This window comes from Callospermophilus lateralis, chromosome 6 (genome assembly GCF_048772815.1).
Source record: "Callospermophilus lateralis isolate mCalLat2 chromosome 6, mCalLat2.hap1, whole genome shotgun sequence".
NCBI classification, from domain to species: Eukaryota; Metazoa; Chordata; class Mammalia; order Rodentia; family Sciuridae; genus Callospermophilus; species Callospermophilus lateralis.
The window spans coordinates 58,229,752-58,244,576 of record NC_135310.1 but is presented as its reverse complement, the minus strand read 5'-3'; the positions used below and the strand labels follow the sequence as shown (position 1 = coordinate 58,244,576).

The 14,825-nt window shown below is 35.1% G+C and overlaps 1 protein-coding gene across 1 annotated transcript in view; it reads left to right on the top strand.

Annotated features, from left to right (window-relative positions):
- Qrsl1 (glutaminyl-tRNA amidotransferase subunit QRSL1) overlaps positions 1–14,252 on the top strand; it is a 31,111-nt gene extending 16,859 nt beyond the window's left edge. Inside the window, exons 6-11 of the mRNA XM_076858379.2 lie at positions 1,851–2,026; positions 2,109–2,221; positions 4,223–4,415; positions 5,106–5,223; positions 10,526–10,731; positions 12,828–14,252. Of these exons, the coding sequence (XP_076714494.1) occupies positions 1,851–2,026; positions 2,109–2,221; positions 4,223–4,415; positions 5,106–5,223; positions 10,526–10,731; positions 12,828–13,048 (1,027 nt within the window). The 3' untranslated portion in view covers positions 13,049–14,252. The remainder of the gene's footprint in view (positions 1–1,850; positions 2,027–2,108; positions 2,222–4,222; positions 4,416–5,105; positions 5,224–10,525; positions 10,732–12,827) is intronic.
- Positions 14,253–14,825: the final 573 nt, after the last annotated feature.

The window sequence follows — 14,825 nt, the reverse complement described above, 5'->3', positions numbered from 1 at the left end:
ATTCTGTTTTGTTCCCCAACTCCTCTTGCTTTGTTTCTTTTATCATAGTTTTTAAAACAGAAAGATTCTTGGAATAATACATAGCCTCTAAAAAAGAATGATAGGGCTATATGAAGTGACATGGAAAGTGATCCAAGATGTATTGTTAAGTGAAAAATAAGTTACAGAATAGTATGTACAGTGTGACCCTGATTCAATTAAAATAATACTCACCTAGTATGGATATCAGTTATTACCTGGAAGTATCTGGAGAAAAGTATGTTGGTAGTAAGAGGACTACTATAGGGGCTGTTTTAAGAGAAATTTTACTTTCTCTATCATATAATTATATTTTAATTTTTGCAGTAGATAAGTACTATTTTCTACTGAAAAACATTTTTTCTGATATAATTGTTTAAAATTTCACTTTAATTATGATAAAATGCATATAAGATATGCCATCTTAACTATTTTTAAATGTGCAGTTCAGTCATGGACATATAAAAACCCTTTTCATCTTGCAAAATGGGAATTCTGTAACCTTAACCCTCCTACCAACCTTTCCACTTGCTATCTGTGAGTATGATTACTCTAGATATCTGGTATAAATGGCATCATACAGCATTTGTATTTCTGTGACTGGATTGTTTCACCTAGCATAATATCCTCAAGGATAGTTTTTTTGGTTTTTGTTTTTAAATAATAAGAGCACATACTCTGTAGGTGGGTGGATAAAGGAATGAACAGGCACAAGTGGGCACAGTGGCACACACCTGTAATCTTAGCTGCTTGGGAAGCTGAGGCAGGAGGACCTCAGGAGTTCAGCAAAATAAAAGCCCTGTCTCAAAATAATAAGGCCTGGGGATGTAGCTTAGTGGTAGAATACCACAGGATTCAGTCCCTAGTACTGCAAGAAATGGGAGGGGAAAAAAGAATGAATAGTCCTTTTTCATAGTTGGAAATGCAAATACAAGTAAATGTGAAAAAATATTCAGTAATGTGCTTTCATAAAATTTTTAGTTATCAAGTTAGCAAAAATTTTTAAACTACTAGTGTTCAGTGATGGTACTGAAACATTAAAACAATTGGATTCACTCCAGTTGAGAATATGAATTGACAAAATCTTCCTGACAAGTAATTTGATCATATATATCACAAACATACAACACGAAACAGATCCTTTTTATCCATTAACTCTGCATTTTGGAAGCCAGCCTAAAACTAATCAGACATATGGGCAAATGTTTATGTTTAAAGATGTTCATTACAGTCATTTGTTACATAGTTATTATTTCAGTTGGAAACGACATAAATGTTTACATAAATTTGATCTCTATTCGTGATTCTACATAGGGTAGGAAAAGGGCTGTATCTGAATTTAGGTTGTAGAAGCATGCTATAAAACTGCCTTAATTTGATTTATTTTAAATATGAAGTAGCATCAAAGGAGGGTATAAGATTTGTATGTGTATCAATAGCAGGTTGTGCTTTAAAATACTTAATAAAACATGTAATCACCAGTTTATATGATGGAATATTATATATACTTTAAATCTTTAGTAATTTTAGTGACATAATAAAAGGCTCAGGATAAGCAAAAAAAAAGATGGAAACTTATGATTACAGAATGAATTTTTAGCTATGATTTTAAAAAAATGTTTTTTAAAACAGTTGAAGTTAATATGCCAAAATATTAACAGTGTTTGCTTCAGAATATTTAGTTATTTCTTTACAGTTTTCTATACATTATTAATTCTCTGAGTATGTATTACTTTTTATAATAAGGGGAAATGACACTGTAAAAATATACATTTAAAAGGATATTTACCAAATATAGTTAGAAATATGTCACTCTTCCATTTAAATTCCAGGGCTTTAGGATCAGATACTGGAGGATCAACCAGAAATCCTGCTGCCCACTGTGGGCTTGTTGGTTTCAAACCAAGCTATGGCTTAGTATCTCGTCACGGTCTTATTCCTCTGGTGAATTCGATGGATGTGCCAGGAATCTTAACCAGATATGTGGATGATACAGCAATTGTGTTGGGTATTTATATGATTCCATATCACTTGAAATTATTTTACTGTAAAACAATATATCTGTCACTCATAAGTGTTTCTCCTTACAGGTATACTGGCTGGACATGACCCCAAAGATTCTACCACAGTACAGGATCCTGTGAAATCATTCATGCTTCCCAATTTGATAGATGTAAGCAAGCTATGTATCGGAATTCCAAAGGTAACTTGTTTCTTTCATCACTCCACAGAAAAACTGTCAAGTCAGATATACAGCAGAGACTTGAGAGGCAATTGGTTGGATTTGAATTCCTGTATTGCCATTTTTATTAGCCATGTGACTTGAGTACATGACTTAAACCCAATTTCTTTATTTGCAAAACGGGATAATAAACATATTGACCTCAAAGAGTTGTGAGGATTAAATTAGATTATCTATAAACATTTTTTGTCAAAAGCTTGATAATAAATAATTTAGGCTTTGTGGACTAGACAGTGTTTTTAACTCAGCCGTTATAATAAAAAGCAGAGCCAGCTATGGAAAAGAAAAAAGAAAACAAATAATGAAAAAGTAGCCATAGAAAACATGTAAACAGAGTATGTCTACAGTCTACTAAAACTTCCGTTATTTTTTACAATACGAGGGATTGAATCCAGGACTACACATGTACTAGACATGCATTCTACCATTGAGCTGCGTCCCCTTCCCTTTGTGATTTTATTTTGAGACAGGGTCTCACTAAGTTGCCCAGACAGCTTTGAACTTGGAGTCCTCTTGCCTCAGCTCCTGAGTCACTGGGATTGCAGGAATGTATCACCATACTCAGCTCTAATAAAATTTTATTTTCAAAACTAGCTTACTGGCCAGGTATAGCAGCTATAATCCCAGAGACTCTGGAGGCTGAGGAAAAGGATTATAAATTAGAGTCCAGCCTCAGCAATTTAGTGAGACCCTCAACAACTTAGACCTTGTGTCAAAATGAAAAATAAAAAGTGCTGGGGACATAGCTGAGTAGTAAAGCAACCCTGGCATCAATTCCCAGTAACATTCCTCCCCATCCCCTCCTCCCCCCTCACACATACACAATAGCTGACTGGTCACATCTGGTCCACAGTCCATGCTAATCCCTAATGTAAAACACTTAGCCCAAAGGCATGCCTTGCATATAGTAAACCTTATTAAATGTTATCTTTACTATTATTATTATCCCTACTACTACTATACCTATTACAGTAACAATTAAGTAAGTCATTATATTGTGGATATGATAATTTTAAATTACTGGCCTTTAAAAAAAATCTAACAACATAGTAATGCTAAAAACCTTTCAAAAATCATTTAGAAATATAAATTACCCAGCAGACTAAAAACGATTTCTCAATTTCAGCACAATTAGTATTTGGGACTGAATAATTTTTTATTGTGGGTAACTATCCTTTACATTGAGAGTTTAGCAGCATCCCTGGTCTCTTTACCCTTAGATGCCAAATAACATTCCTTACCTCTGCCACAACACAACAACCAAAAATGTCTGTAGACATTACAAAATGTTTCTTGTTTGGGAAAAGGAGACAAAACTCCCCCCCAGGTGAGACCGATACTTTTGAGAAAAGCTACTTTCTTTAAAGTCTTCCATTCAAGTGACCTTCTTTTAAAAGAATGAAAACTTACAGGCTTTAGAAGGAGACCTAGTTTAGAATCCTAGGATCCTCTACTAACCTGCTATATAACATTAGGAAAGTTACTTTTCTAGTTTCAACACTTTTCCTTCATAAATTCATAAAGAGAACTTTCAAAAAGCATCTAGCTGCATACCTGATACATAATGTACATTTAACAGATATGAGTTCCCCAACTAGATCTCCAATTTTTTTTTTTGAAAGAGAGAGAGAGAATTTTTAAATATTTATTCTTTAGTTTTCGGCAGACACAACATCTTTCTTTGTATGTGGTGCTGAGAATCGGACCCGGGCCACATGCATGGCAGGCAAGTGCGCTACCGCTTGAGCCACATCCCCAGCCCTAGATCTCCAATTTTTTAATTGTTATATCCAGCTCATAATATTTAGTATTATGTTTTAAACAATCTTAGTTTGGTCTTTCTAGCAACCTGCCTGCAATATAATCCATTTTGCAAGGGAATTTCCAAAAGTCCTGGTATACAAATTTTTATAAAACTATTATCAGTGCTCCAGTTTCTGTATCTTGGCTTTTTCCTGTAAGGAATATCTTGTACCAGAATTATCAAGTGAAGTACGATCTCTCTGGTCCAAAGCTGCTGATCTCTTTGAATCTGAAGGAGCCAAAGTGATAGAAGTATCCCTGCCCCACACCTGTTATTCAATTGTCTGCTACCATATATTGTGCACATCAGAAGTGGCGTCAAATATGGCAAGATTTGATGGGCTAGAATATGGTAAGATGGGTGGGGCTTTTTATTTTGGGGGGGAGGGTGGGTACTAGGGATTGAACCCAGGGGTGCTTCATCAATGAGCTACCTTCCCAGCCCTTTTTATTTTGAGACAGGGTCTCAGTACTTTGCCTAGTCTGGCTTTTAACTTGTGATCTTCCTGCCTTAGACTTCCAAGTAGCTGGGATTGTAGGCATGTACCACAGTGCCTACAATCCCAGCTTATGAAATTAGAAAATTTAACTTACAGTAATAAAAAATTATTGCCTGAGATAGTGTTAATGATTCAGAAAATTAATCAGTGAATCATTTTTCCTTATTATTTTAACATTGTACATATTCTATTCATCTTAAGTGTCTCAGGATGTTCATTTCACTTCTCTGGACTTGAATATCTTAAAGGGATAGTATCTTGTATTTATGTGTTAAACTCATCTAATCTAATGCCTGAAACATGGGAGGAGCTCATTAAATATTTGGACACTGGATAATGGATGGATGAGGGAGGAAGCAAATGAAATTTCTTTCTTGGTTATTTTCTTTTCCCTCCGTGATCAGTCCTATGACTGATAGAGAAAAGGAACTAGTAAGGTCATGTTCCCTAAATTTCAGTATTTAAAAGTATGAATCTTTGCCAGATTTTAGCCAAAACTTTACTTCTTTTGCAAGTATTGTATATATCGTTTTTGTTTTCAGGCCACAGATGTGACATTAATGTGTCTACTGAAGCCATGTATGCTGCAACCAGAAGAGAAGGGTTCAATGATGTAGTTCGAGGAAGAATTCTCTCAGGAAACTTTTTCTTATTAAAAGAGTAAGACAATGAGTTTAAGCATTTTTCTCACTCTTGAAAGCTGAAGAATAAGGTAGTAGTATGTCTGTCAGGTCTTATAAGCCAAGATATTTACTAAAGAAATAAATTCCTTATGATTTGAATTAGAAAAGAACTACTTGTGGCACTTTTGTTTCCTAGTTATTTTTTTTTTAAATGTTTTTAATTGATGCACTAGCTAAATGATAGGTACAAACTAAACAGAAAGCCCTGGTTTGAGCTCCGATTTTAGCCTCATTACTTATCCTCTGGCTGTTATTGTGCATTGGCTTATTGTTAGAGTCTTAAACATAGACTTACAGTGTGATCTCTTGAAAAGTTTATCTGTTTACTTCAAAAAAGAATTCCAAAATACTGTGACCCTTACTTAAATTTTCTCTAATGTAAGTTTATTCAAGATCTTGTGAATAGGATTCACAATAGATAGAGTCTAGAGGACGTGAGAAATATGAATAAGCAAGAATGGTTATTGTAATGAGTAGCTTTTTGAAGTTTTACTCCATGTATTCAAGGGCAGAAAGCATTTTATTCATCTGTGCATCCCCTCAAAGCCAAAGTTAAGATCATTTTTTTTCCAGATTACTTAATTATATCTCATATTAAAAGACTCTTTTCCATATTGACCAGATATTTGTAATGACTTAGGAGTAGGAAAAATGAAATATTGTGAAGAAGTTTTCTAAGCAGAGACTTTATTAAGGTAAAGATGTTACATTTGCCATGTATTACTGATTAGAATCATATTGAATGTGTCAAGACAAAAGTTGATTGATTGTATAGGTCACTGTAACCGCATTAAAAAATATCAAAGGAGAGAAGTTTGCAAGCTTCTACCATGAATACCAGCTGGGGTTATTAAGAAAAGGAAGAATTACTGATAGTATTCATAGCTTCTTGGATTGACTTGTTTGTTTTTTTGTTTTTGTTTTGTGGGGTGGGTAAAGGTGAACATGAGTGATAGAAAAAATAGGATTTGGGGCACTTGTTGTTTTTTGTCTTAAAAAGTCAACTTGTATGTCCAGAAATAGAAAAAATCTTGGGCTGGGGATGTGGCTCAGGCGGTAACACACTCGCCTGGCATGTGCAGGGCGCTGGATTCGATCCTCAGCACCACATTAAAAAAATAAAATAAAATAAAGATGTTGTGTCCACCGAAAACTAAAAAACAAATATTAAAATTCTCTCTCTTTCTCAAAAAAAAAAAAAAGAAGAAGAAGAAGAAGAAGAAGAAAGAAAGATATAGAAAAAGTCTTAACATTTTTACTTCTGTGAGTTAGGAATCCCAGATTTATTTATTTATTTATTTTTGCTGTACTGGGAATAAAACCCAGAGCTTTGTGCATGCTAGGCAAGCACTCTGTCACTGAACTACACCCTCCACCCCTTTTCATTTTGAGATAGGGTCTCCAGGCTGGTCTCAAACTTAAGATCCTCTGTCTCAGCTTTTGGGGTAACTGAGATTACTGGTGTGTACCATTGTGCCCAACTTTTTTTTTATATTATTTGCATAAATATTTACTTTTGAACCACATTTAAGTCTACTTCTTGTTATTGTCTTCTATTTATTCCATGTGTTCTTTCTTTCTCTTAACCTCTTTTCCTGCCTTCTTTCATTAATCTATAAATTTTTATCTTAAAGAGATATTTTTAAAAATGAGGAAAAATAGGGCTTTTTGTTTTGTTTTTTTGGTACCAAGGGCATTTAATCACTTAGCCACATCCCCAGACCTTTTTTGTGTTTTATTTAGAGATAGGGTCTCCTTAAGTTGCTTAGGGCCTTGCTAAGTTGCCAAGGCTGGCTTTGAATTCATGATCCTCCTGTCTCAGCCTGAGCCACCAGGATTACAGACATATACTCCCACACCCAGCCAAGAGTCATTTTATTTTCCTACATAATTATTTCCGGTGCTTTTCCCTCTGTTTTGTGTATCCAGATTTTCTTGTGTTATCGTTTTATTTATGCCTAAAGAACTTCCTTTAACATTTCTTATAGTGTAGTCCTGCTATCAGTGAAATCTTTCAGCTTTATATATTAAGGTTTTTGTTTTGTCTTTAATTTTTGAAAGATACTTTATTGGATATAAAATTCTAAATTGACATTAGCATTTTCCTTCAGTACTTTAAAGGTTTTGTTCCACTGTGTTATGGCCTGCATAGTTTCTAGAGGTCTTATTAATTTTTTTATCTTAGTTCCTTATGTATAATGTAACTTTGTTTGTCCCTCTGATTAGTTTTAACATTTTCACTTTACCATTGGTTTTTAGGAATTTAAGATGTGCCTTGGTGTGGTTTCTTGAATATTTCTTCTGCTTAGGTGTTCTTTGAACTTTTTGGATCTGTGTGTTTATAGTTTTAATAAATTTGGGGAAATTTTGACCCTTATTTCTTAATATATTTTTTCTGTCCTCTCCTCTGGGACACCATTTATACGTATGTTAATCTGCTGGTGTTGTCTCATGGCTCATTCCCCCAGTCTTTTTCTCTCTGTGCTTCCTTTTAGATAGTTTCCATTACAATTTTGAGATCCACCAATCTTTTCTTCTGCAGTATCAATAGTCTGTCAATCCCATCTGGTGTTTTTTTCATTTCATATTTTGTCCTTTTTAGATCTAGAATTTCCAAGTAGGTCTTTTTATCTCTTCAGTTTCTTTCTTTCTTCTTTTTTTTTTTTTTTTTTTTTTTGATACTGGGGATTGAACTTGGGGGCACTCAACCACTGACCCACATCCCAATCCTATTTTGTATGTTATTTAGAGACAGGGTCTCACTGATTTGCTTAGCACATCACTGTTACTGAGGCTGGTTTTTGAACTCATGATCATCCTGCCTCAGCCTGAGCTGCTGGGGTTATAGGCGTGCACCATCACACCTGGCTCTTCAGTTTTTCTTTATCATTTTGTTTTCTTATACCATCTTGAACATATAGAACATGCCTTTTTTTATGTTTATAGCTATCCTTTCTAACATTTCTGTCATTTCTATTCAGATTCCTTTTTATATGAACTATTTTCCCCCTCCTTATGAATCATGTTTCTTCTGCTTCTTTGTATGCCTAGACATTGAATTTTACATTGTCATGTGCTAGGTTTTTGTTGTTTCTTTTAAACAGTATTTAGGTTAAGATGTGGTTACTTGGAATCTTTTGGATCCTTTCAAGCCTTCCTTTTAAGCTCTAATAGTGTAAATCCAGAAAACCTTTAGAGTAGGGCTAATTTAACTCTAAGGCAATATCCTGAAGATTTTCCTAAGTGCTGTGTGTATTTTGAGGTCTTTCCACTTTAGCTGTTAAGAACACACACTATTTCCAGCTCTGTTGAGCTTAGGAATTGTTTGATCTCCTGCTTTTTGGTGATTCTTTCCTCAACTTTGGGGGTGTCTTCTTATTCATGCACAGGCCAATACTGGGCCAGAGACTTGAGGGAATCTTTCCGCACATCTCTTACACTCTATGTGTGCCACTCTCCAATTCAATACTGCCTTGAAAATTGCTGCTGGCTTTTTCTCCCTGAACTTCTGATTCATCCACCATATGTCCTTCCTCTCTGAACTAAGGCCTGAAAAGTACCTCCAGGCATTAAGCTGCGGAAACAACATTTGCCTCTCCTCTCAGTGCACTCTCTCCCAAATGCCCTTTGCCTAATATCTGGAAATGGTTGTTTCACATATTTTGTTCAGTTTTGGGGTTAAGAAGACAGGATAAATCTCATCCCTGTACTCTATCATGTATGGAAGCAGTTCTATTTTTCAACTATTTTTAAAGTAGGAAGGGCCTGGGGACTTTGACAAACACCCGTAATCCCAGAGGCTCAGGAGGCCAAGGCAGGAGGAGGCAAGTTCAAAGTTAGCCTTAGCAACGTAATGAGACCCTGTCTCAAAATTTTAAAATTTAGAAAAAAATGGGGCACTGGGGTTGTGACTCAGTGAGGGTTGAGCACCCTTGGTTTAATCCCCAGTACCAAAAAGATTAAATAAATGAAATGGGAAGGAAATTAATAGAAAATATTAGTTTTATAAAATTTGGGTTTGGGGAATGCTGTTAATTTGTGTGTACTTGGAGTTGGTGCTGAGCTCAAATCCAGGGCCTTGCTAGGCACATGCTAGGCAAGCAGTCTACCTCTGAGCTATATCCCCAGTCCAAATATAATAGTTAAAACAACAACTCTTTGTTGTTGCTGTACAGTTTGTTTGGTTTGGTTTGATATAGTGTGGATTTAACCCAGGGGCACTGTACCACTGAGCTGTATCTCCAGTCTTTTTCTTTTTCATTTTGAGACAGGGTCTCACTGAATTGCTAAGGCTGCCTTTGCCTCTTAATAGCTGGGATTGTAGGCATGTGCCACCATGCCCCACATATTGTGTAAATTCCATGTGATACCTGTATTCATAGCTCTATAGACACTGTAGTCAGATGGAGATAGTAAGGAATCTGATTTTTACAGCACTCTGTAAGTCTTTCTAGAGTAAGAAAGATTTTTATCTCATTTTATTTGGTCCTTGATGAGCCTGGAGATATTATATCCATTTTTACAGTAGAGGAAATTGAGATTTAAAACAGTTCTTTTGTCAGCCTTCTTCAGTAACTTCAGAAGGATCTGAAAAGTTTTCTTTCCTTTCTTTGCTTCATTGATATAAGATCGCTTTTATATGTAGCATTTATCCTAATCTTTTAGTAAATTAAGCATGTTTACTTGAATCTCATATCTTTACTCTCTAACTACACTATTCATGGATTTCAACCCTGCGTGCTTTTCCCAGTTTCTGTTCGTAGAACCTTCCTTCTAGGTGTGTTTCCCAGTGTCGAATTCAGAAAGCATACAAGAATCTTAAAAACTTGAGAGTCCTTATAATGAATCATTTTACAATAGATGAAATGAGACATTATAATAGAAAGAAGCTTGGGTGAGCCTCTAGAAACCTGTGTTCTTATCTCCTTTACCACTGCCTGGCTTTCTGACTTTTGGAAATTTATTTAATGGCTATGCACCTGATTTTCTTCACCCCCAAATGAATGTTCTTGTTTAGCAATGTCTCTGGAAGTACTGATATTTTGTGATTATATGTGTGAAATTGCACCTAGTTGTGAATTCTGATTAATTAAATGCCGATGTATAAATTTTCAAAGAAACAGCAGAGTTGAACAAAACTTACCTTTATGTGTTAAGAATCTTAATGATGCTCACTCATAAAAGCCAAGAAACCAGTGGTTCTCTAAGAAGCCTAATATAAGAGAAATGATTTTTAAGAAATGACGAAGTCCTTAAAGTATCATTTTTTTCCCCCACAGAAACTATGAGAATTATTTCATCAAAGCACAGAAGGTGAGGCGCCTCATTGCCAATGATTTTGTGAATGTTTTTAACTCTGGAGTGGATGTCTTGCTAACCCCCACCACCCTGCGTGAGGCAGTACCATACTTGGAGTTTATCAAAGAAGACAACAGAACACGAAGTGCCCAGGATGATATTTTTACACAGGCTGTAAATATGGCAGGTGAGAGTCCCTCAAGAGTGTTGTGGTTTTCTTCAAATTCTTAGGCAGGTGCCCTGGTCTTCGATTTAGGTTCTAGCTAGATTGTTCCCATAAAGAAACAGCCTATCCTTCTGAAATACTTAGAAGTGTGTGTGCATGCATTCTTATGCACACAACCATATATACACCCAAAAACACACAAACCTTCTGAACTGATATACTTTGTATTTTTTAACTTTTATTTTGAAAATACTAAAACCTTCAAAAAGTGAAAAATGATGATGTAATGAACATTGATATGCCGTTCTCCAGGATTCATCCTTGTTAACATTTTACCTCATTTTCTTTCTCTGTCTGTACACACACACATACCTTTTAACTGAATCATTTTGAAAGTTTCAGATATCATGACACTTCACTCCTAAATAAGTTAGCATGAATCTTCTAATAATAAAGACATTCTACATAACCACAATTTCATTGACACACCTCAGAAAACTAACAATTCAGTAATAATCTGATTATACTTCTTATTCACATTTTCTTAGTTGTACCAAAAAAATATTTCATGTATTGTTTTTTCCCTGGTCATACTGTATTTGTTTACGATAATCTTTTTAAAATCTAGAGCATCACCCCCCATGTCTGATGTTTTTACAACCATATCAGGCTCTGTTATAATTTTTTTCAATCATCAAACATGTAGAAAACTTAAGAAAAAGGAAAGTCTATTTTATTTACCCACATTTCTGGTGTCTACAATTAGTCTTCCTTCCTAAAGTATGAAGATTATTTTAACACATTCTTCCTGTTTAGAGAAATTGTTTGAGCCATTCTTTTAAGATAGTTCCTGATGGCAGCAGATTGTCTCACATTTGCAAAAATGTCTTAATTTCCCTTTCACTTTTGCAGGAATAGGATTCTGGTTCACTGGTTCTTACCTTTGGCACAAGAAAATGTCATGCCACTTTCTTCTGTCATGCTTAGTTTTTAATGAGAAATCATCCATCTTTAAAATGTTTTCTCTTAATAAGTTTTTTGTTTTTTTGAAGAGTTCAGTCTACTTGTCCTATAGGATACCCCATTCACAATCTGGATTTCGTCACATTGTTTCTTTCTAATTCGGTCAAGTTAAACATTTTTGGCACAAACAGTACACACTTTTCATATCAGGAAAGAGTTACTATCATTTCGTCCCACTTGGTTAAGTAGATAAGGTACGTTTTTCCTTTTATGATTAGTAAGCAACTTATGAAGTGATACTCTTGGGACCATGTGAATATCTTCTTCCCCAATAACCTTGAACCCAGTTTTAGCATCCATTTATTAACTAGCAGACTTCTCTATATAAGAGCTTTCCTCTTTTTAAAAAACTGAATGTATTATAAACAATTATTGTCATTGTTTTTGATACTTGAATTGTCCTAAATTTGGCCAATAGGGATCCCTTCAAGTTATAGGTGTTCTTTTAAACCCTTTCCCATTTTTTAAAAAACTTTTTTTAATGGCATAACAGGATATTCTGTGATCTTGTACTTTTTCTGCTTCAAACCTGAAATTCAGACTACCCAGACTACCATTCTTATCTAATGGATGGGGAAAAATTCCAAAGCTCAACAACAAACTCTGTTGGAAAGACTGTAGGCAAAGAAGACATATTTTTTCTGATGGGAATCCAAATTGGAACAGCTACTCTGAAGTGGAATTTCTAATAACATATTCATTTATCCTTTGATGAAGCAATCTCTCTTTATCTAAGAAACTTTCAAGAATAGGAAAAAGCATGTACATAATTATTATATACTGGGGCATTGTATGAAATAGCTGAATATTAAAAACAACCTAAATGCCCAATCATAGAAGACTGGTTGAATGAATTATGGCAAAACCACATAGTGGAATCCTATACAGGTATAAAAAAGGAATGAAGGTCTCTATAAACTGAAAGAATGATTTCTAAGACCCATTATTAAGTAAACAAAGCATTGTGCAAAATACATAGTATTTATTTTTTTAAACTTTATTCTGCTTTTACCTCCTTGCACTAGAAAATAGAAGATGTCTCTGTTTCTTAAGATAGAGAATTAATCAACTAATGGGTTTCTTCTTTTCCTCAGGATTACCTGCAGTGAATGTCCCTATGGCCCTCTCAAGCCAAGGGTTGCCAATAGGACTGCAGTTTATTGGACGTGCATTTTGTGATCAGCAGCTTCTTTCAGTCGCTAAATGGTTTGAAAAACAAGTACAGTTTCCTGTTATTCAACTTCAGCAGCTCATGGATGATTGTTCATTAAGCCTTGAAAATGAAAAGTTAGCTTCTGTTTCTCTGAAACAGTAACGATAAATGTATCATGCAAATTAAAATGACTTAAAGATTCTAACTCAAGAGAATCAAATGATCTTGCTCAATTCTTATAATTAGGTTCATTGTCAACACAGTCATTGCCTGGAATCATTTTTAAAATTCATCTGATGTAATTAATTAATTATAATAATCTGTCTACATTTATTAAATATCTGATAAGTGTAAAGTACAGGATTTCTACTATAACGCCAGATATATATTCCTGAAAAACAGTACATTCTGCAAAAATGTTCATTAAAAAGAACAGAATTTATAGTAAAAATAAGCTTAGGAAAAAACCTCTCAAAACACGTATCTTTATAACTAAAGCACTAACAAAAACGGTAATCGTACCTCTGGAGATAACCTACATGACCTCTCCTCAAGCAGTAGAGGCTGCTTGAGGGAGCGTTAAAAACCACACAAAAGCAATCAAGCAATATATTCTCTTTTGAGTACTGTACAAAGCAGGTGGGAGAGAAGTTCTGCTCATAGGAGGAAGTGCAACCCGCCAGGACCCAGAGTCATGCAAAACTTTGGGGGATGCCTCTCTAGGGAGGAGCCCCAGGTGCAGACACTCCGTTTATTTCTCTAAGAATAGAACTAAAGTGACTGAGAATTTTTTTCCCTTTCTTTCTTACCGTTAAATTTTTACTTCTGCTACCCCAGAGCCTGTGCTTAGGAGCCAGAACAACTCCGTGCTGTGTTGAGTTTATTCTATTTATTGATCACACCTGAGCTTGTTGAGGTCTTAGGAACATTTGTTGTAATCTATCAGACCATATTGGACTAGAAAGTTGGTAATGGCAGAGCATGGTTCTAGTGAGAAAGATTCAAAATGTGTAAGTTAACATATCATCTGAAACACGTGCAGATCATCTGGTGAGGATGCCAAAGAGGCCCTGGCAAGAGCCTGCTTTACCCAGATTCTCTCTTCCTCATAGTTTCCTAACCCTCTTGACTGTCTTTATAAATTTTCTCTATTTCTCTTGAGCCCAAAGAGACTTAATGGAGATTTGTATTCAGTATTTGTCCAAATCTAATGGGAACCAATGTCTACTCACTATGAAGCTTCATTTTTAGATATCTTTATTTTTGCTGGGACACCGCTGTCATCTCAGGTTGATCAGACTTTCTGACTTGGCACTTACATATTTTTTGATAAATGTAGAAAACTGAATTATTTAATAAAGTCACTTTATTAAGAAAAATTCTTTTCTAAATATACAGTACATGAGGAAAAAAATAAGAGAACCACTAGAATGTTTTATCAAAGGAATTTGATCTGCCTGTAACTTCTTATTAATAGTTTTCCCCTCCCTGAGATCCTCCCACTATCAAATGATCTGATACACACACACACACACACACACACACACACACACACTTTTTACGCTGGGTTCTCTATATTACTAATTTTGACTCCAAATCCCTGAAAGAAGAAGTCCATAACAGAGAAAATTACATTGTAGTTGGCTCTCCATATCCATGGGTTCCTCCTCTCCAGGTAAATCTAACCATGGGTCAAAAATACTCAGAAAAAAAGAATTTTAGAAAGTTTCAAAAAGCTGAACTTGAAAGCTTTGGCTTGCATGGAGTACTTCACTGAATCCATGCAAATAAAGTGACAGGTAGGTACTGTATTAGACAGGACATATAATCTAGAGATGGTTTAATATACGTAGGGTGGTTTGTGTCGATTATAAGCATCTTGGACATTTTATATAAGGGACTTGAGATCTGTGGGTTTTGGAATCTGGTGATCCTAGAG